The sequence below is a fragment of the Coregonus clupeaformis genome, unplaced genomic scaffold, assembly GCF_020615455.1.
Source record: "Coregonus clupeaformis isolate EN_2021a unplaced genomic scaffold, ASM2061545v1 scaf0479, whole genome shotgun sequence".
Taxonomy (NCBI): Eukaryota; Metazoa; Chordata; class Actinopteri; order Salmoniformes; family Salmonidae; genus Coregonus; species Coregonus clupeaformis.
In genome coordinates this window covers 3,502-24,267 of record NW_025533934.1, presented here as the reverse complement: position 1 = coordinate 24,267, position 20,766 = coordinate 3,502, and the positions used below count along the sequence as shown (strand labels likewise).

Genomic DNA, 20,766 nt, shown 5'->3' with positions numbered 1-20,766 from the left:
GAGACTGTATCAAAATAACGATTTGTGACCTTGAGTAGGGACTGCAGCCAGGGGGCGCTGAGGAGACTGTAGAGGACTTCAGACCCACTGATGTCACTGTTGATAGCCAGTCTCACCTCCTGTACCATATTGGACAGCATCTCTGTCAGACCTGGGGGGACAGGGGGACAGATTTAGATAAAGACAGACAGCAATTTAGATTGAGATACGAGACAGGGACCGGAACAGCGACAGGCAGAAGAAGAGACAGAGACAGAGACAGAGACAGAGACAGAGACAGAGACAAAGACCAGAACAGGGACAGACAGAGACAGACAGGACAGGCAGGGACAGACAGAGACAGAGACAGGCAGAAGAAGAGACAGTGACAGAGACAGGCAGAAGAAGAGACAGGGACAGAGACAGGGACAGAGACAGGCAGAAGAAGAGACAGGGACAGAGACAGGCAGAAGAAGAGACAGGGATAGAGACAGGCAGAAGAAGAGACAGGGACAGAGACAGGCAGAAGAAGAGACAGGGACAGAGACAGGCAGAAGAAGAGACAGAGACAGGCAGAAGAAGAGACAGGGATAGAGACAGGCAGAAGAAGAGACAGGGACAGAGACAGGCAGAGACAGGCAGAAGAAGAGACAGGGACAGAGACAGGCAGAGACAGGCAGAAGAAGAGACAGGGACAGAGACAGGCAGAAGAAGAGACAGGGACAGAGACAGGCAGAAGAAGAGACAGGGACAGAGACAGGCAGAAGAAGAGACAGGGACAGAGACAGGCAGAAGAAGAGACAGGGACAGAGACGGGCAGAAGAAGAGACAGGGATAGAGACAGGCAGAAGAAGAGACAGGGACGGAGACAGGCAGAGACAGGCAGAAGAAGAGACAGGGACAGAGACAGGCAGAAGAAGAGACAGAGACAGAGACAGGCAGAAGAAGAGACAGGGATAGAGACAGGCAGAAGAAGAGACAGGGACAGAGACAGGGACAGAGACAGGCAGAAGAAGAGACAGGGACAGAGACAGGCAGAAGAAGAGACAGAGACAGGGACAGAGACAGGCAGAAGAAGAGACAGGGACAGAGACTGGCAGAAGAAGAGACAGGGACAGAGACAGGCAGAAGAAGAGACTGGGATAGAGACAGGAAGAAGAAGAGACAGGGACAGAGACAGGCAGAGACAGGCAGAAGAAGAGACAGGGACAGAGACAGGCAGAAGAAGAGACAGGGACAGAGACAGGCAGAAGAAGAGACAGGGACAAAGACAGGCAGAAGAAGAGACAGGGACAGAGACAGACAGAAGAAGAGACAGGGACAGAGACGGGCAGAAGAAGAGACAGGGACAGAGACAGGCAGAAGAAGAGACAGGGACAGAGACAGGCAGAAGAAGAGACAGGGACAGAGACAGGCAGAAGAAGAGACAGGGACAGAGACAGGCAGAAGAAGAGACAGGGATAGAGACAGGCAGAAGAAGAGACAGGGATAGAGACAGGCAGAGACAGGGACAGAGACAGAGACAAAGACCGGAACAGGGACAGACAGAGACAGAGACAGAGACAGAGAAAGGCAGAGAAAGGGACAGAGACAGAAAGAAGAAGAGACAGGGACAGAGAAAAATACAGGGTTGAGAGACAGGGACAGGGACCGGAACAGGGACTGTAACAGAGACAGGGACAGAGACAGGCAGAAGAAGAGACAGGGACAGAGACAGGCAAAAGAAGAGACAGGGACAGAGACAGGCAGAAGAAGAGACAGGGACAGAGACAGGCAGAAGAAGAGACAGGGATAGAGACAGGCAGAAGAAGAAACAGGGACAGAGACAGGCAGAAGAAGAGACAGGGACAGAGACAGGCAGAAGAAGAGACAGGGACAGAGACAGGCAGAAGAAGAGACAGGGACAGACACAGGCAGAAGAAGAGACAGGGATCGAGACAGGCAGAAGAAGAGACAGGGAGAGGGACAGAGACAGGCAGAGACGCATACAGGCAGAGACAGGGACAGAGACAGAGACAGGGATGGACACAGGCAGAGACAGGGATAGAGACAGCAGAAGAAGAGACTGGGACAGAGACAGGCAGAAGAAGAGACAGGGACAGAGACAGGCAGAAGAAGAGACAGAGACAGAGACAGGCAGAAGAAGAGACAGGGACAGAGACAGGCAGAAGAAGAGACAGAGACAGGCAGAGACAGGGATAGAGACAGCAGAAGAAGAGACAGGGACAGAGACAGGCAGAAGAAGAGACAGGGAGAGGGACAGAGACAGGCAGAGACGGATACGGGCAGAGACAGGGACAGAGACAGGTAGAAACAGAAACAGGGACAGAGACGGGGAACAGAGACAGACAGAGACAGGCAAAGACAGGCAGAGACAGAAAGATGAGGAGGCAGGGACAGACAGGGACTGGAACAGAGACAGGCAGAAGAGAAAGGCCAAGACAGGGACAGAGACACAGCGACAGAGACAGGCAGAGGCAGAGACAGAAACAGGCAGATTAAGGGACCAGAACAGAGAAATGGACAAAGACAGGCAGAGAAAGAGACAGACAGAGACAGGTACCAGAACAGAGACAGGCAGAGACAGGGACAGGCAGAAGAAGAGACAGGGACAGAGACAGGCAAAAACAGAGACAGAGACAGGCTGCGACAGGGACAGGGTCAGAGACAGACAGGGACAGAGACAGAGAGAGGGACAGGCAGAAGAAGAGACAGGGCAGGAAGAGAGACAGGCAGAGGCAGAGATAGAGACAAGCAGAGACAGAGGCAGCGACAGAAACAGGGACAGAGATATGGACAGAGAGAGGGACAGGCAGCGGTAAGGACACACAGAGACAGAGAGAGAGACAAACAGATGCAGATACAATAGAGCACAGCAAACAGCAGGGGATGGTGTATTGTACTGAGGTAATGCTAGAGACAGAGACACAGGGGAGACAGAGACAATAGAGACAAAGACACAGGATAGACATAGACAATAGAGACAGAGACACAGCGGAGACAGAGACAATAGAGACAGAGACACAGGGGAGACAGAGACAATAGAGATAGACACAGGATAGACAGAGACAATAGAGACAGAGACACAGCGGAGACAGAGACAATAGAGACAGAGACACAGGATAGACAGAGACAATAGAGACAGAGACACAGTGGAGACAGAGACAATAGAGACAGAGACACAGGGGAGACAGAGACAATAGAGACAGAAACACAGGGGAGACAGAGACAATAGAGACAGAGACACAGGATAGACAGAGAATATAGACAGAGGATAGACAGAGACAATAGAGACAGAGACACAGGGGAGACAGAGACAATAGAGACAGAGACACAGGATAGACAGAGACAATAGAGACAGAGACACAGGATAGACAGAGACAATAGAGACAGAGACACAGCGGAGACAGAGACAATAGAGACAGAGGATAGACAGAGACAATAGAGACAGAAACACAGGGGAGACAGAGACAATAGAGACAGAGGATAGACAGAGACAATAGAGACAGAGGATAGACAGAGACAATAGAGTTAGAGACACAGGATAGACAGAGACAATAGAGACAGAGACACAGGATAGACAGAGACAATAGAGACAGAGACACAGGATAGACAGAGACAATAGAGACAGAGACACAGGATAGACAGAGACAATAGAGATAGAGACACAGGATAGACAGATATAATAGAGACAGAGAAAATATATATGTAAAAATGGTTTCATGCAACACTGAATTTGGTCTTACTGCTATTAGCCCATAGAAACTCATTGACTAACAGATTCATACAGATTCATGGACAAACGTGTTTGTGAGTCTCTTCTTCTTCTTCTTCTTTTTCTATTGTATTATGGCGGCCCGCAAAGGTGTGGCCTGTGACACAAAAAGGGGAGCGGAAAAAGGAAGAACATGTCCCTACAAACTAACCTCCCCACTATACCAACTAACCTCCCCACTATACCAACTAACCTCCCCACTATACCAACTAACCTCCCCACTATACCAACTAACCTCCCCACTATACCAACTAACCTCCCCACTATACCAACTAACCTCCCCACTATACCAACTAACCTCCCCACTATACCAACTAACCTCCCCACTATACCAACTAACCTCCCCACTATACCAACTAACCTCCCCACTATACCAACTAACCTCCCCCACTATACCAACTAACCTCCCCACTATACCAACTAACCTCCCCACTATACCAACTAACCTCCCCACTATACCAACTAACCTCCCCACTATACCAACTAACCTCCCCACTATACCAACTAACCTCCCCACTATACCAACTAACCTCCCCACTATACCAACTAACCTCCCCACTATACCAACTAACCTCCCCACTATACCAACTAACCTCACCACTATACCAACTAACCTCCCCACTATACCAACTAACCTCCCCACTATACCAACTAACCTCACCACTATACCAACTAACCTCACCACTATACCAACTAACCTCCCCACTATACCAACTAACCTCCCCACTATACCAACTAACCTCCCCACTATACCAACTAACCTCCCCACTATACCAACTAACCTCCCCACTATACCAACTAACCTCCCCACTATACCAACTAACCTCCCCACTATACCAACTAACCTCCCCACTATACCAACTAACCTCACCACTATACCAACTAACCTCACCACTATACCAACTAACCTCACCACTATACCAACTAACCTCACCACTATACCAACTAACCTCCCCACTATACCAACTAACCTCACCACTATACCAACTAACCTCCCCACTATACCAACTAACCTCCCCACTATACCAACTAACCTCCCCACTATACCAACTAACCTCCCCACTATACCAACTAACCTCCCCACTATACCAACTAACCTCCCCACTATACCAACTAACCTCCCCACTATACCAACTAACCTCCCCACTATACCAACTAACCTCCCCACTATACCAACTAACCTCCCCACTATACCAACTAACCTCACCACTATACCAACTAACCTCCCCACTATACCAACTAACCCTACACCCATTAAAACCTCACCACTATACCAACTAACCCTACACCCATTAAAACCACACCACTATACCAACTAACCCTACACCCATTAAAACCTCACCACTATACCAACTAACCCTACACCCATTAAAACCTCACCACTATACCAACTAACCCTACACCCATTAAAACCTCACCACTACACCCATTAAAACCTCACCACTATTCCAACTAACCCTACACCCATTAAAACCTCACCACTATACCAACTAACCCTACACCCATTAAAACCTAACCACTATAACAACTAACACTACACCCATTAAAACCTCACCACTATACCAACTAACCCTACACCCATTAAAACCTCACCACTATACCAACTAACCCTACACCCATTAAAACCTCACCACTATACCAACTAACCCTACACCCATTAAAACCTCACCACTATACCAACTAACCCTACACCCATTAAAACCTCACCACTATACCAACTAACCCTACACCCATTAAAACCTCACCACTATACCAACTAACCCTACACCCATTAAAACCTCACCACTATACCAACTAACCCTACACCCATTAAAACCTAACCACTATACCAACTAACCCTACACCCATTAAAACCTCCCCACTATACCAACTAACCCTACACCCATTAAAACCTCACCACTATCCCAACTAACCCTACACCCATTAAAACCTCACCACTATACCAACTAACCCTACACCCGTTAAAACCTCACCACTATACCAACTAACCCTACACCCATTAAAACCTCACCACTATACCAACTAACCCTACACCCATTAAAACACACCACTATACCAACTGATCCTACACCCATTAAAACCTCACCACTATACCAACTAACCCTACACCCATTAAAACCTCACCACTATACCATCTAACCTCACCACTATACCAACTAACCCTACACCCATTAAAACCTCACCACTATACCAACTAACCCTACACCCATTAAAACCTCACCACTATACCAACTAACCCTACACCCATTAAAACCTCACCACTATACCAACTAACCCTACACCCATTAAAACCTCACCACTATACCAACTAACCCTATACCCATTAAAACCTCACCACTATACCAACTAACCCTACACCCATTAAAACCTCACCACTATACCAACTAACCCTACACCCATTAAAACCTCACCACTATACCAACTAACCCTACACCCATTAAAACCTCACCACTATCCCAACTAACCCTACACCCATTAAAACCTCACCACTATACCAACTAACCCTACACCCATTAAAACCTCACCACTATACCAACTAACCCTACACCCATTAAAACCTCACCACTATACCAACTAACCCTACACCCATTAAAACCTCACCACTATACCAACTAACCCTACACCCATTAAAACCTCACCACTATACCAACTAACCCTACACCCATTAAAACCTCACCACTATAACCATTAAAACCTCACCACTATACCAACTAACCCTACACCCATTAAAACCTCACCACTATACCAACTAACCCTACACCCATTAAAACCTCACCACTATACCAACTAACCCTACACCCATTAAAACACACCACTATACCAACTAACCCTACACCCATTAAAACCTCACCACTATACCAACTAACCCTACACCCATTAAAACTTCACCACTATACCAACTAACCCTACACCCATTAAAACTTCACCACTATACCAACTAACCCTACACCCATTAAAACCTCACCACTATACCAACTAACCCTACACCCATTAAAACCTCACCACTATACCAACTGATCCTACACCCATTAAAACCTCACCACTATACCAACTAACCCTACACCCATTAAAACCTCACCACTATTTACATTTAACAGACACTCTTATCCAGAGCGACTTAGAGTGTTTTTCATACTGGTCCCCTATGGGAAACGAACCCACAACCCTGGCATTGCAAGCGCCATGCTCTACCAACTGAGCTAAACGGGACCACTATTCCATTACTTTGGCCTTATCTGATCCTACTCGATGCTGTCAGCCTGGGCGGACGGGACACTGTCGTTGTCACGGTTTCGGCCGAGGCTGCTCCTCCTCCTTGTTCGGGCAGGTTTCAGCGGTCGTCGTCCCCGGAGTACTAGCTGCCACCGATCTATGTTTCATGTTCGTTTGGTTTTGTCTTGATGTTGTACACCTGTGTCTAGTTAGTCCTCGTTAGTGTCCTATTTAGTTCTCGTTGTGTGTGTTTGGTGTTGTGTGTGATTGCTCCTCTGTTTGGTGTTCTGAGCTACGTATCGTCCCTCCGTTGTTTGGAGAGGTTTTCGCACATGTTAGTGCGCCTTTTGTTTGACGCCTGTGTGTGCCTTTATTTCGCCTCCGGGCTTATGGTTCTCGTGTACTACGTGAATAACTCACTAAAGTCTTTTGGACTAAGCTTCTGCGTCCTGCACTTGATTCCTGCACCACACCCACCTCCAGCACCCCTTGACAGAATCACACACCTTAATGAATGGAATCAGCAGGAGCAACAGTCACGCCTGAGTCGCTGGAGGAGCATGTCCGCGGCCAGGATGACCAGATACGACAACTGGGGACCGCTCTACAGGACGTCATCAACACCCTGCACCGATGGGAGTCCAGAGGGGTACCCACACCTCCACCTACCCTGCCACCCCCATCGGCCGGTCCACCAGTCCCAGGTCCAGAACCCAGTGGGATTCGGCTCTCGCTCCCGAGGGCGTATGACGGAACAGCTGCCGGGTGTCAGGGGTTCCTCCTGCAGGTGGAGCTCTACCTGGCCACTGTACACCCGGTGCCCTCGGGACACGAGAGCGTTTCCGCCGTCATCTCCTGTCTCACGGGCAAGGCGTTGGAATGGGCCAACGCCGAGTGGAGGAGGATGGACGCCACCACCATCTCCTACGCCGAGTTCTCCCGTCGCTTCAAGGCCGTGTTCGACCATCCACCTGAGGGCAAAGCAGCGGGGGAGCGTCTAGTCCACCTGAGACAGGGGAGGAGGAGCGCACAGGCGTTCGCGCTGGAGTTCCGGACTCTAGCGGCAGACGCAGGGTGGAATGAACGGGCCCTCATCGACCATTTTCGATGTAGCCTATGGGAGGACGTTCAACGTGAGTTGGCCTGCAGGGATACCAATTTCACCTTCGACCAGTTGGTCGATATGTCCATCCGTCTGGACACCCTGCTGGCCACCCGTGGACGTCCCGAGTGGGGTCCGTCCATTCCACCCTCCGGCACCTCCGAGCCGAGCCCTATGGAGCTCGGGGGTGCTGGCGCTAGAGAAAGGAGGAGGAGGAGCCCGAGGGGGCCTGTCCCCTGCACCAAGTGCGGTCGTGGAGGGCACACTGCGGCCAGGTGCTGGGGAGGGTTCCCCGAGGGAGGAGACAACAGGCCACGCACTGGGGAGCCCTCCCAGGTGAGTAGACGCCCCACTTACCCAGATCTCTCTGTTGCGCACTTTTGTATACCTGTTTGTTTTCCACAGGTTGCACCTCATGGTCATGGGTGCACTTCAGCCACGCTCAAGGTCCTAAATGATATTATAACCGCGATCGATAATAGACAGTACTGTGCAGCCGTTTTCATTGACCTGGCCAAGGCTTTCGACTCTGTCAACCACCGCATTCTTATTGGCAGACTAAATAGCCTTGGTTTCTCTAATGACTGCCTCGCCTGGTTCACCAACTACTTCTCAGATAGAGTTCAATGTGTCAAATCGGAGGGCCTGTTGTCTGGACCTATGGCAGTCTCTATGGGGGTGCCACAGGGTTCAATTCTTGGGCCAACTCTTTTCTCTGTGTATATCAATGACGTCGCTCTTGCTGCTGGTGACTCTCAGATCCACCTCTACGCAGACGACACCATTTTGTATACATCTGGCCCTTCATTGGACACTGTGTTAACAAACCTCCAAACGAGCTTCAATTCCATACAACACTCCTTCAGTAGCCTCCAACTGCTCTTAAACACTAGTAAAACAAAATGCATGCTCTTCAACCGAACGCTGCTTGCACCCGCCCACCCGACTAGAATCACTACTCTAGACGGGTCTGACCTAGAGTACGTGGACAACTACAAATATCTAGGTGTCTGGTTAGACTGTAAACTCTCCTTCCAGACTCACATTAAGAATCTCCAATCCAAAGTTAAATCTAGAATCGGTTTCCTATTTCGCAACAAAGCCTCCTTCACTCATGCTGCCAAACATGCCCTTGTAAAACTGACTATCCTACCGATCCTTGACTTCGAGCGATGTCATTTACAAAATAGCCTCCAACACTCTACTCAGCAAATTGGATGTTGTCTATCACAGTGCCATCCGTTTTGTCTCCAAAGCCCCATATAATACCCACCACTGTGACCTGTACGCTCTTGTTGGCTGGTCCTCACTACATATTCGTCGCCAAACCCACTGGCTCCAGGCCATCTATAAATCACTGCTAGGCAAATCCCCGCCTTATCTTAGCTCATTGGTCACCATAGCAACACCCACCCGTAGTCTGCGCTCCAGCGGGTATATCTCACTGGTCATCCCCAAAGCCAACACCTCCTTTGGCCGCAATTCCTTCCAGTTCTCTGCTGCCAATGACTGGAACAAACTGCAAAATCTCTGAAGCTGGAGACGCTTATCTCCCTCACTAACTTTAGGCATCAGTTGTCAGAGCACCTTACCGATCACTGCACCTGTACACAGCCCATCTGAAATTAGCCCGCCCAACTACCTCATCCCTATATTGTTATTTATTTTGCTCATCTGTACCCCAGTATCTCTATTTGCACATCATCTCTTGCACATCATTCCAGTGTTAATACTAAATTGTAATTATTTTGCACTATAGCCTATTTTATTGCCTTACCTCCATAACTTGCTAAATTTGCACACTGTATATTAATTGTATTTCTGTTGTATTTTTTTGATTTTTGTTTTGTTTTACCCCATATGTAACTCTGTGTTGTTGTTTTTATCGCACTGCTATGCTTTATCTTGGCCAGGTCGCAGTTGTAAATGAGAACTTGTTCTCAACTGGTTTACCTGGTTAAATAAAGGTGAAATAAAATAAAATAAATAAATTCCCAGCATAAGGTGCTAGTAGATTCAGGCGCAGCTGGGAATTTTGTTGATCGGAAGTTTTGTTTAGATTTAGGGATCCCTCTCCTACCTGTTGACAAACCTTTTCCCGTTCATGCTTTAGATAGCCGCCCGTTGGGGTCGGGGTTGATTAGGGAAGTCACAGCGCCACTTAGGATGTGTGCGCAGGGGGGTCATGAAGAGACTATACAGTTGTATCTGATCGACTCTCCTGCGTACCCAGTGGTGCTGAGGATTCCCTGGTTAAGTACCCATAACCCTGCTATTTCGTGGCAACAGAGAGCTCTTGATGGGTGGTCTGTTCAGTGTGAGGGGCGATGTCTGGGTGTTTCCGTGGGGGCGACTTCGGTGGAAAGTCCAAACCAAGTGCCCGCACTGCACATTCCGCCTGAATATGGGGATTTAGCTCTCGTGTTTAGTAAAGCTAGGGCGACGCAGTTGCCTCCTCATAGACAGGGGGATTGTGCGATTGATCTCCAGGCAGGAGCAGCGCTCCCACGGAGCCACGTGTATCCTTTGTCTCAAGAGGAGAGAAAAGCTATGGGAAACTTACATAGCCGAATCTTTGAGACAGGGATACATACGGCCCTCCACTTCTCCCGCCTCCTCGAGCTTCTTTTTGTGAAGAAAAAGATGGAGGGTTGCGCCCGTGCATCGATTACCGTGGTCTCAATCAGATTACTGTGAAATACAGTTATCCACTCCCTCTGATTGCGACCATGACGGAGTCATTGCATGGAGCGCGGTTTTTCACAAAACTGGATCTCAGGAGCGCGTATAACTTGGTGCGCATTAGGGAGGGCGACGAATGGAAAACAGCGTTTAGTACCACGTCAGGTCATTTCGAGTATCTCGTCATGCCATATGGGTTGATGAATGCTCCATCAGTCTTCCAATCCTTCGTAGATGACATTTTCCGGGATATGCAGGGGCAAGGGGTGGTCGTGTACATTGATGACATTCTAGTGTACTCGTCTACCCGAGCCGAGCATATAGCCCTGGTGCGTCGTGTAAGGAGGAGGCTGTTGGAGCACGACCTATATGTCAAGGCAGAGAAATGTCTGTTTTTCCAGGAGTCAGTCTCCTTTTTGGGTTATCGGTTGTCCGCGTCAGGGGTGAGAATGGAGGTGGATCGTGTGTCCGCTGTGCGTAATTGGCCTCCGATCCACCTCCGGTATAGGGGCCGTTCTCTCTCAACGGTCCGGCACGCCACCTAAACTCCGCCCCTGTGCTTTTTACTCTAAAAAGCTCAGCCCGGCGGAGCGTAATTATGACGTCGGGGACAGGGAGCTGTAGTTCAGGCCCTTAAGGTGTGGAGGCATTGGCTTGAGGGGGCTCAACACCCTTTCCTCATTTTGACTGACCATCGGAACCTGGAGTACATCCGGGCAGCGAGGAGACTGAACCCTCGCCAGGCTCGATGGAGTATGTTTCTCACCAGGTTCGTATTTAAAATCACGTACATCCCTGGGTCCCAGAATGGTAAGGCAGATGCGCTGTCCCGGCGGTATGACACGGAGGAGAGGTCCGTTGAGCCTACTCCCATACTACCGGAGTCTTGTCTTGTGGTACCGGTGGTGTGGGAGGTCGATGCCGAAATCGAGCGAGCGTTGCGTACCGACCCCAGCCCTCCACAGTGTCCTGAGGGTCGGAAGTACGTTCCGCTCGAGATTCGGGATCGACTCATTTACTGGGCTCACACGTCACCCTCCTCTGGACATCCGGGTATTGGCCGGACGGTGCATTGTCTTAGCACTAAATACTGGTGGCCCACGTTAGCCAGGGATGTGAGGGTTTATGTCTCCTCCTGCTCGGTGTGCGCCCAGTGTAAGGCACCCAGACACCTGCCCAGGGGTAAGTTACAACCCCTGCCCGTTCCACAACGACCATGGTCCCACCTCTCAGTGGATTTTGTGACAGACCTTCCCCTCTCTCAGGGGAATACCACCATCCTGGTCGTTGTGGACCGGTTCTCTAAGGCCTGTCGTCTTTTCCCTATGTCGGGTCTTCCTACTGCCCTACAAACCGCAGAGGCCCTATTTACCCACGTCTTCCGGCATTACGGGGTACCCGAGGATATAGTGTCTGATCGAGGCCCCCAGTTTACCTCCCGAGTATGGAGAGCGTTCATGGAGCGTTTGGGGGTCTCGGTGAGCCTTACCTCAGGGTACCACCCGGAGAATAACGGGCAGGTAGAACGAGTCAACCAGGATGTGGGTAGGTTTCTGAGGTCGTATTGCCAGGACCGGCCTGAGGAGTGGGCTCGGTACATTCCCTGGGCCGAGATGGCCCAGAATTCTCTCCGCCACTCCTCTACCAACCTAACCCCCTTCCAATGTGTGTTAGGTTACCAGCCGGTTCTGGCACATTGGCAGCAGAGCCAGATCGAGGACCCTGCGGTTGATGATTGGTTGAGGCGCTCGGAGGAGACGTGGAACGCTGCACACGTCCACCTGCAGCGGGCCATCCGTCGTCACAAGGCGAGCGCCGATCTCCACCGCAGTGAGGGGCCGGTGTACGCACCCGGAATCGAGTCTGGCTCTCTACCAGAAACCTACCCCTCCGCCTGCCCTGCCGGAAGCTGGGTCGGCGGTTTGTGGGGCCTTTTAAAGTCCTGAGAAGATTGAACGAGGTGTGTTATAGGTTACATCTGCCTGTTGAATATAAGAATATTAACCCCTCGTTCCATGTGTCTCTTCTCAGGCCGGTGGTAGCTGGTCCACTCCAGGAAGGTGAGATAGGAGAGACTCCTCCGCCCCCACTGGACATTGAGGGGGCTCCGGCGTACACCGTTCGGTCCTTCTTGGACTCTAGACGCCGGATGGGGGGTCTCCAGTATCTCGTGGAGTGGGAGGGGTACGGCCCGGAGGAGCGGTGCTGGGTGCCGCGGAGGGACATCCTAGACCCATCTCTCCTGTCGGAGTTCCACCGGGACCATCCCGCGCGCCCTGCTCCACGCCCTCCTGGTCGTCCCCGAGGCCGGGGTCGGCGCACGGCTGGAGCCGCGCGTCAAGGGGGGGGGTACTGTCACGGTTTCGGCCGAGGCTGCTCCTCCTCCTTGTTCGGGCAGGTTTCGGCGGTCGTCGTCCCCGGAGTACTAGCTGCCACCGATCTATGTTTCATGTTCCTTTGGTTTTGTCTTGATGTTGTACACCTGTGTCTAGTTAGTCCTCGTTAGTGTCCTATTTAGTTCTCGTTGTGTGTGTTTGGTGTTGTGTGTGATTGCTCCTCTGTTTGGTGTTCTGAGCTACGTATCTTCCCTCCGTTGTTTGGAGAGGTTTTCGCACATGTTAGTGCGCCTTTTGTTTGACGCCTGTGTGCGCCTTTATTTCGCCTCCGGGCTTATGGTTCTCGTGTACTACGTGAATAACTCACTAAAGTCTTTTGGACTAAGCTTCTGCGTCCTGCGCTTGATTCCTGCACCACACCCACCTTCAGCACCCCTTGACAATCGTTCAACACACCTTGTAACTCTTCTGCAGTAAAATCTCTTACACCCAATAACTTCCCTGCAGCTGCCACCGCAACATCTATTTTCTGTGATTTACGTTCCATCTCTGTGGTACAGCTGATAACCATGGCTATGAACGCTAAGAAACCAACCTTACTGAAATGTGTTATTCCTGTCACTCTCTATTGGCCTCAGCCTACTCACAGGGAGCCTCTTAGGATTGAGACGCAGCCCATGCAAAAAAAGCATATCTCCAGCTTAAACAGACATATTTTGATGGGGCGCGTCAATCGACTGTAGTGGGTGGGCTTAGTCTGACTGAATAGAACAGTCCTATTATATTGTTTCTCTCTGGTCTCACTGGTATTATTGAATGTTAAAGGGGAAGTTCTGGTATTAATGGATGTTAAAAGGGTTGTTCTGGTCTCACTGGTATTATTGCATGTTAAAGGGGAAGATCCTGTCTCACTGATATTTTTGCATGTTAAGGGAAGTTCAGGATTTTACAACTTGATGTTAGATGGTTCCCCACCCTGAAAGTAGTCTCTGGGCCAGGAGAAACTATAATCCATGGTTTGGTTTCCTTTAAACAGCCTTTACAAACCTATGCTAACTGTAACCCCCGCTAACTGTAGCCACCGCTAGCTAACAAACACTGGAAGCGATAGGGGTATTTCTGCAATTAAGGTTTTACCGCTAGAGACTCACCATTGTCATAGAGGCCCTGAGGTGGTCCTGTCTCAGCCTCCATAACTGGCCTCATGTTGAAGATGAACATACAGACAGACACCTGGCTGGGTCACTAGACAGACACCTGGCTGGGTCACTAGAGAGACACCTGGATGGGTCACTAGACAGACACCTGGCTGGGTCACTAGAGAGACACCTGGCTGGGTCACTAGACAGACACCTGGCTGGGTCACTAGAGAGACACCTGGCTGGGTAACTAGAGAGACACCTGGCTGGGTCACTAGACAGACACTTGGCTGGGTCACTAGACAGACACCTGGCTGGGTCACTAGACAGACACCTGGCTGGGTCACTAGACAGACACCTGGCTGGGTCACTAGAGAGACACTTGGCTGGGTCACTAGAAATACACTTGGCTGGGTCACTAGACAGACACCTGGCTGGGTCACTAGAGAGACACTTGGCTGGGTCACTAGACAGACACCTGGCTGGGTCACTAGAGAGACACCTGGCTGGGTCACTAGACAGACACCTGGCTGGGAGACTAGACAGACACTTAGCTGGGTCACTAGACAGACACCTGGCTGGGTCACTAGACAGACACCTGGCTGGGTCACTAGAGAGACACCTGGCTGGGTCACTAGAGAGACACTTGGCTGGGTCACTAGACAGACACCTGGCTGGGTCACTAGACAGACACTTGGCTGGGTCACTAGAGAGACACCTGGCTGGGTCACTAGACAGACACCTGGCTGGGAGACTAGACAGACACCTAGCTGGGTCACTAGACAGACACCTGGCTGGGTCACTAGAGAGACACCTGGCTGGGTCACTAGACAGACACCTGGCTGGGTCACTAGAGAGACACCTGGCTGGGTCACTAGAGAGACACCTGGCTGGGTCACTAGAGAGACACTTGGCTGGGTCACTAGAGAGACACCTGGCTGGGAGACTAGAGAGACACCTGGCTGGGTCACTAGACAGACACCTGGCTGGGTCACTAGACAGACACCTGGCTGGGTCACTAGAGAGACACCTGGCTGGGTCACTTGAGACACAACTGTTAATAAAGTACACCCCATACCCGGCAGATGAATCACAAACTGAGGACTAGACGGATGAACTGACCACATTAAAATCCATTACACCATACACTAAAATATGTTACAATGTATAGTGCAGCTTAAAAAATAACTTAAATTGATTACTAGCTTAAAATGTAATAAAATTGATAAAAAATGCTGTGTATTAAGATGACTCCACTGGATATGTACTAAACAATATGAACACCGTGCAAACGCTTTGATCTAGTCAACTGTCAGTGTGCAAAAATAGAGGATGTAGCTAAAGCTTACTAATACTCAGAATGTTCAACGTAACCTTTTATCTTCACCCTTACTAATCACCACACATCCCCTTACTAATCATCACACATCCCCTTACTAATCACCACACATCCCCTTACTAATCACCACACATCCCCTTACTAATCACCACACATCCCCTTACTAATCACCACACATCCCCTTACTAATCACCACACATCCCCTTACTAATCACCACACATCCCCCTACTAATCACCACACATCCCCTTACTAATCACCACACATCCCCTTACTAATCACCACACATCCCCTTACTAATCATCACACATCCCCTTACTAATCACCACACATCCCCTTACTAATCACCACACATCCCCTTACTAATCACCACACATCCCCTTACTAATCACCACACATCCCCTTACTAATCACCACACATCCCCTTACTAATCACCACACATCCCCTTACTAATCACCACACATCCCCTTACTAATCACCACACATCCCCTTACTAATCACCACACATCCCCTTCCTAATCACCACACATCCCCTTACTAATCACCACACATCCCCTTACTAATCACCACACATCCCCTTCCTAATCACCACACATCCCCTTCCTAATCACCACACATCCCCTTCCTAATCATCACACATCCCCTTCCTAATCATCACACATCCCCTTACTAATCACCACACATCCCCTTACTAATCACCACACATCCCCTTACTAATCACCACACATCCCCTTCCTAATCACCACACATCCCCTTACTAATCACCACACATCCCCTTACTAATCACCACACATCCCCTTACTAATCACCACACATCCCCTTACTAATCATCACACATCCCCTTACTAATCATCACACATCCCTTTCCTAATCATCACACATCCGGTTGAACCCCCCCCAACACAGGATTGGAGTTAGGAGCATCCAGGGTTAGGAACATCCAGGGTTAGAGTTAGGAGCATCCAGGATTAGGGTTAGGAGCAGCCAGGGTTAAAGTTAGGAGCATCCAGGATTAGGGTTAGGAGCAGCCAGGGTTAGGAGCAGCCAGGGTTAGGAGTATCCAGGATTAGGTTTAGGAGCAGCCAGGGTTAGGGTTAGGAGCAGCCAGGGTTAGGAGCATCCAGGATTAGAGATAGGAGCATCCAAGGTTAGCGTTAGGAGCAGCCAGGGTTAGGGTTAGGAGCATCCAGGGTTAGAGTTAGGAGCATCCAGGATTACATTTACGTCATTTAGCAGACGCTCTTATCCAGAGCGACTTACAGTTAGTGAATACATATTTTTTTTATACTGGCCCCCCGTGGGAATCGAACCCACAACCCTGGCGTTGCAAACGCCATGCTCTATCAACTGAGCTACATCCCTGCCAGCCATTCCCTCCCCTACCCTGGGCCAATTGTGCGCCGCCCATGAGTCTCCCGGTCGCGGCCGGCTGCGACAGAGCCTGGATTCGAACCAGGATCTCTAGTGGCACAGTTAGCACTGCGATGCAGTGCCTTAGACCACTGCGCCCAGGATTAGAGTTAGGAGCATCCAGGATTAGAGTTAGGAACATCCAGGGTTAGGGTTAGGAGCATCCAGGGTTAGGGTTAGGAACATCCAGGGTTAGGGTTAGGAGCATCCAGGGTTAGGGTTAGGAGCATCCAGGGTTAGGGTTAGGAGCATCCAGGGTTAGGAGCATCCAGGGTTAGGGTTAGGAGCATCCAGGGTTAGAGTTAGGAACATCCAGGGTTAGGGTTAGGAGCATCCAGGGTTAGGGTTAGGAACATCCAGGGTTAGGGTTAGGAGCATCCAGGGTTAGGGTTAGGAACATCCAGGGTTAGGGTTAGGAGCATCCAGGGTTAGGAGCATCCAGGGTTAGGGTTAGGAGCATCCAGGGTTAGGGTTAGGAGCTTCCAGGGTTAGGGTTAGGAGCATCCAGGGTTAGGGTTAGGAGCATCCAGGGTTAGGTTAGGAGCATCCAGGGTTAGGGTTAGGAGCATCCAGGGTTAGAGTTAGGGAGCATCCAGGGTTAGGGTTAGGAGCATCCAGGGTTAGGGTTAGGAGCATCCAGGGTTAGGGTTAGGAGCATCCAGGGTTAGGGTTAGGAGCATCCAGGGTTAGGGTTAGGAGCTTCCAGGGTTAGGGTTAGGAGCATCCAGCGTTAGGGTTAGGAGCATCCAGGGTTAGGGTTAGGAGCTTCCAGGGTTAGAGTTAGGAGCATCCAGGGTTAGGGTTAGGAGCATCCAGGGTTAGGGTTAGGAGCAGCCAGGGTTAGGGTTAGGAGCATCCAGGGTTAGGGTTAGGAGCATCCAGGGTTAGGAGCATCCAGGGTTAGGGTTAGGAGCATCCAGGGTTAGAGTTAGGAGCATCCAGGGTTAGGGTTAGGAGCATCCAGGGTTAGGGTTAGGAGCATCCAGGGTTAGAGTTAGGAGCATCCAGGGTTAGGGTTAGGAGCATCCAGGGTTAGGAGCATCCAGGGTTAGGGTTATCCAGGGTTAGGGTTAGGAGCATCCAGGGTTAGGGTTAGGAGCATCCAGGGTTAGAGTTAGGAGCATCCAGGGTTAGGGTTAGGAGCATCCAGGGTTAGAGTTAGGAGCATCCAGGGTTAGGGTTAGGAGCATCCAGGGTTAGGGTTAGGAGCATCCAGGGTTAGGGTTAGGAGCATCCAGGGTTAGGGTTAGGAGCAGCCAGGGTTAGGGTTAACTTCCTCATTGACATTGGTGATCTGTTCTAAAAGTAAACATATGGATGAAGTCAGGGATTAAATGCTAACACAAACCTCAGATAGTTATCTTATATAATGAGTGATTTATCATACTGTGATTAAAGTCCTTGGACGAGGCCAGATGGTAGATGGTAGATGGTAGATGGTAGATGGTACTGTGCTTCCTTGGACGAGGCCAGATGGTAGATGGTACTGTGCTTTCTTAAAACGAATAGCTATTGTTTTGAGTACAAAGCAACACTACAACTTAATATCCACAGAGGAAGACTAGAGTGGATCAAAATGACTAGAGTGGATTGTAAATGTTATCAGTGCTATGGCTGATTGTTTGATTGTTAGTGCTTTGGCTGATTGTTAGTGGTATGGCTGATTGTTAGATCTAAATTTATCCAAATAGTTGACTCTCTCTGATGCAGGCAAGCCATCACTGACAACAATCTCAACAATCAATGTTTACAAAAGTAAAAAATGAGACCTTACCTTCTCAGATACTTCCTTGATCCTTCACCCCTGACCTCGTGAAACAGGTCTCTTCAGTGTAAGGCAGCTAACACAGTACACAGCCCCGGTGACAACATGTCTGTGATTTCACTACAAAGCGTTCCTGGGGAAGTTAGACTGTAATCCCTCTCTATCCCAGTTAATCTCTGAGCCAGCAGCAGAGAGAATGAACAGAGCTACCTCTTCTCTATCTCCCCCCTCTTTCCTCTCTCCCCCCTCTCCTCCCCCTCTCTCCCCTCTCCTCCCCCTCTGATTGTTAATGGTATGGCTGATTGTTAGTGGTATGGCTGATTGTTAGTGGTATGGCTGATTGTTAGTGGTATGGCTGATTGTTAGTGGTATGGCTGATTGTTAGTGGTATGGCTGATTGTTAGTGGTATGGCTGATTGTTAGTGGTATGGCTGATTGTTAGTGGTATGGCTGATTGTTAGTGGTATGGCTGATTGTTAATGGTATGGCTGATTGTTAGTGGTATGGCTGATTGTTTATGGTATGGCTGATTGTTAGTGATATGGCTGATTGTTAGTGATATGGCTGATTGTTAGTGGTATGGCTGATTGTTAGTGATATGGCTGATTGTTAGTGGTATGGCTGATTGTTAGTGTGTATGGCTGATTGTTAGTGGTATGGCTGATTGTTAGTGGTATGGCTGATTGTTAGTGGTATGGCTGATTGTTAGTGTGTATGGCTGATTGTTAGTGGTATGGCTGATTGTTAGTGGTATAGCTGATTGTTAGTGGTATAGCTGATTGTTAGTGGTATGGCTGATTGTTAGTGGTATGGCTGATTGTTAGTGGTATGGCTGATTGTTAGTGGTATGGCTGATTGTTAGTGGTATGGCTGATTGTTAGTGGTATGGCTGATTGTTAGTGGTATGGCTGATTGTTAGTGATATGGCTGATTGTTAGTGGTATGGCTGATTGTTAGTGGTATGGCTGATTGTTAGTGGTATGGCTGATTGTTAGTGGTATGGCTGATTGTTAGTGGTATGGCTGATTGTTAATGATATGGCTGATTGTTAGTGGTATGGCTGATTGTTAGTGGTATGGCTGATTGTTATAGCTAAGCTTATCCAAATAGTTGACTCTCTCTGATGCAGGCAAGCCATCACTGACAACAATCTCAACAATCAATGTTTACAAAAGTAAAAAATTACCTTACCTTCTCAGATACTTCCTTGATCCTTCACCCCTGACCTCGTGAAACAGGTCTCTTCAGTGTAAGGCAGCTAACACAGTACACAGCCCCGGTGACAACATGTCTGTGATTTCACTACAAAGCGTTCCTGGGGAAGTTAGACTGTAATCCCTCTCTATCCCAGTTAATCTCTGAGCCAGCAGCAGAGAGAATGAACAGAGCTACCTCTTCTCTATCTCCCCCCTCTCTCCCCTCTCTCCCCTCTCCTCTCTCCTCACCCACTCTCCTCTCCTCTCTCCTCCCCCACTCTCCTCTCCTCCCCCTCTCTCTTCTCCTCTCTCCTCCCCCACTCTCCTCTCCTCTCTCCTCCCCCACTCTCCTCTCCTCCCCCTCTCTCTTCTCCTCTCTCCTCCCCCACTCTCCTCTCCTCCCCCTCTCCTCTCTCCTCCCCCACTCTCCTCTCCTCCCACTCTCCTCTCTCCTCTCTCCTCCCCCACTCTCCTCTCCTCCCCCTCTCTCCTCTCCTCTCCTCTCCCTCTCGCCTCCCCTACCCCCTCTCCTCCCCCCTCTCTCAGGGAGTAGAACACTCCTGAGCTGGCACACAAAGCTTCTTTCTGCTTTTAGCCCAGCCAGAGGGCCAGCGGGCATTAAGGACTGGCAGCAACAAGTGTTAAAAGGAAAATAACAGATGATGTGTCCCAAATGGCCCCCTATTCCCTATATAGTGCACAGGGCCCTGCTCAAAAGTAGGTACTATATAGGGAATAGGGTGCCATTTGGGACCTAAATAGAGTAAATCCACTGACACAGTGGAAGAGAGAGATGGAGCAACATCTGGGTCTCCATGAGGGCCAGTCTT

The 20,766-nt window shown here is 49.6% G+C and overlaps 1 protein-coding gene across 1 annotated transcript in view; it reads right to left on the bottom strand.

Annotated features, from left to right (window-relative positions):
* The window catches only part of LOC121558898 (MAGUK p55 subfamily member 4-like), a 55,460-nt gene extending 36,567 nt beyond the window's left edge, over positions 1–18,893 (bottom strand). The window contains exons 1-2 of the mRNA XM_041872241.2: positions 18,750–18,893; positions 30–151 (exon numbers count right to left, since the gene is read on the bottom strand). Of these exons, the coding sequence (XP_041728175.1) occupies positions 30–140 (111 nt within the window). The 5' untranslated portion in view covers positions 141–151; positions 18,750–18,893. The remainder of the gene's footprint in view (positions 1–29; positions 152–18,749) is intronic.
* Positions 18,894–20,766: the final 1,873 nt, after the last annotated feature.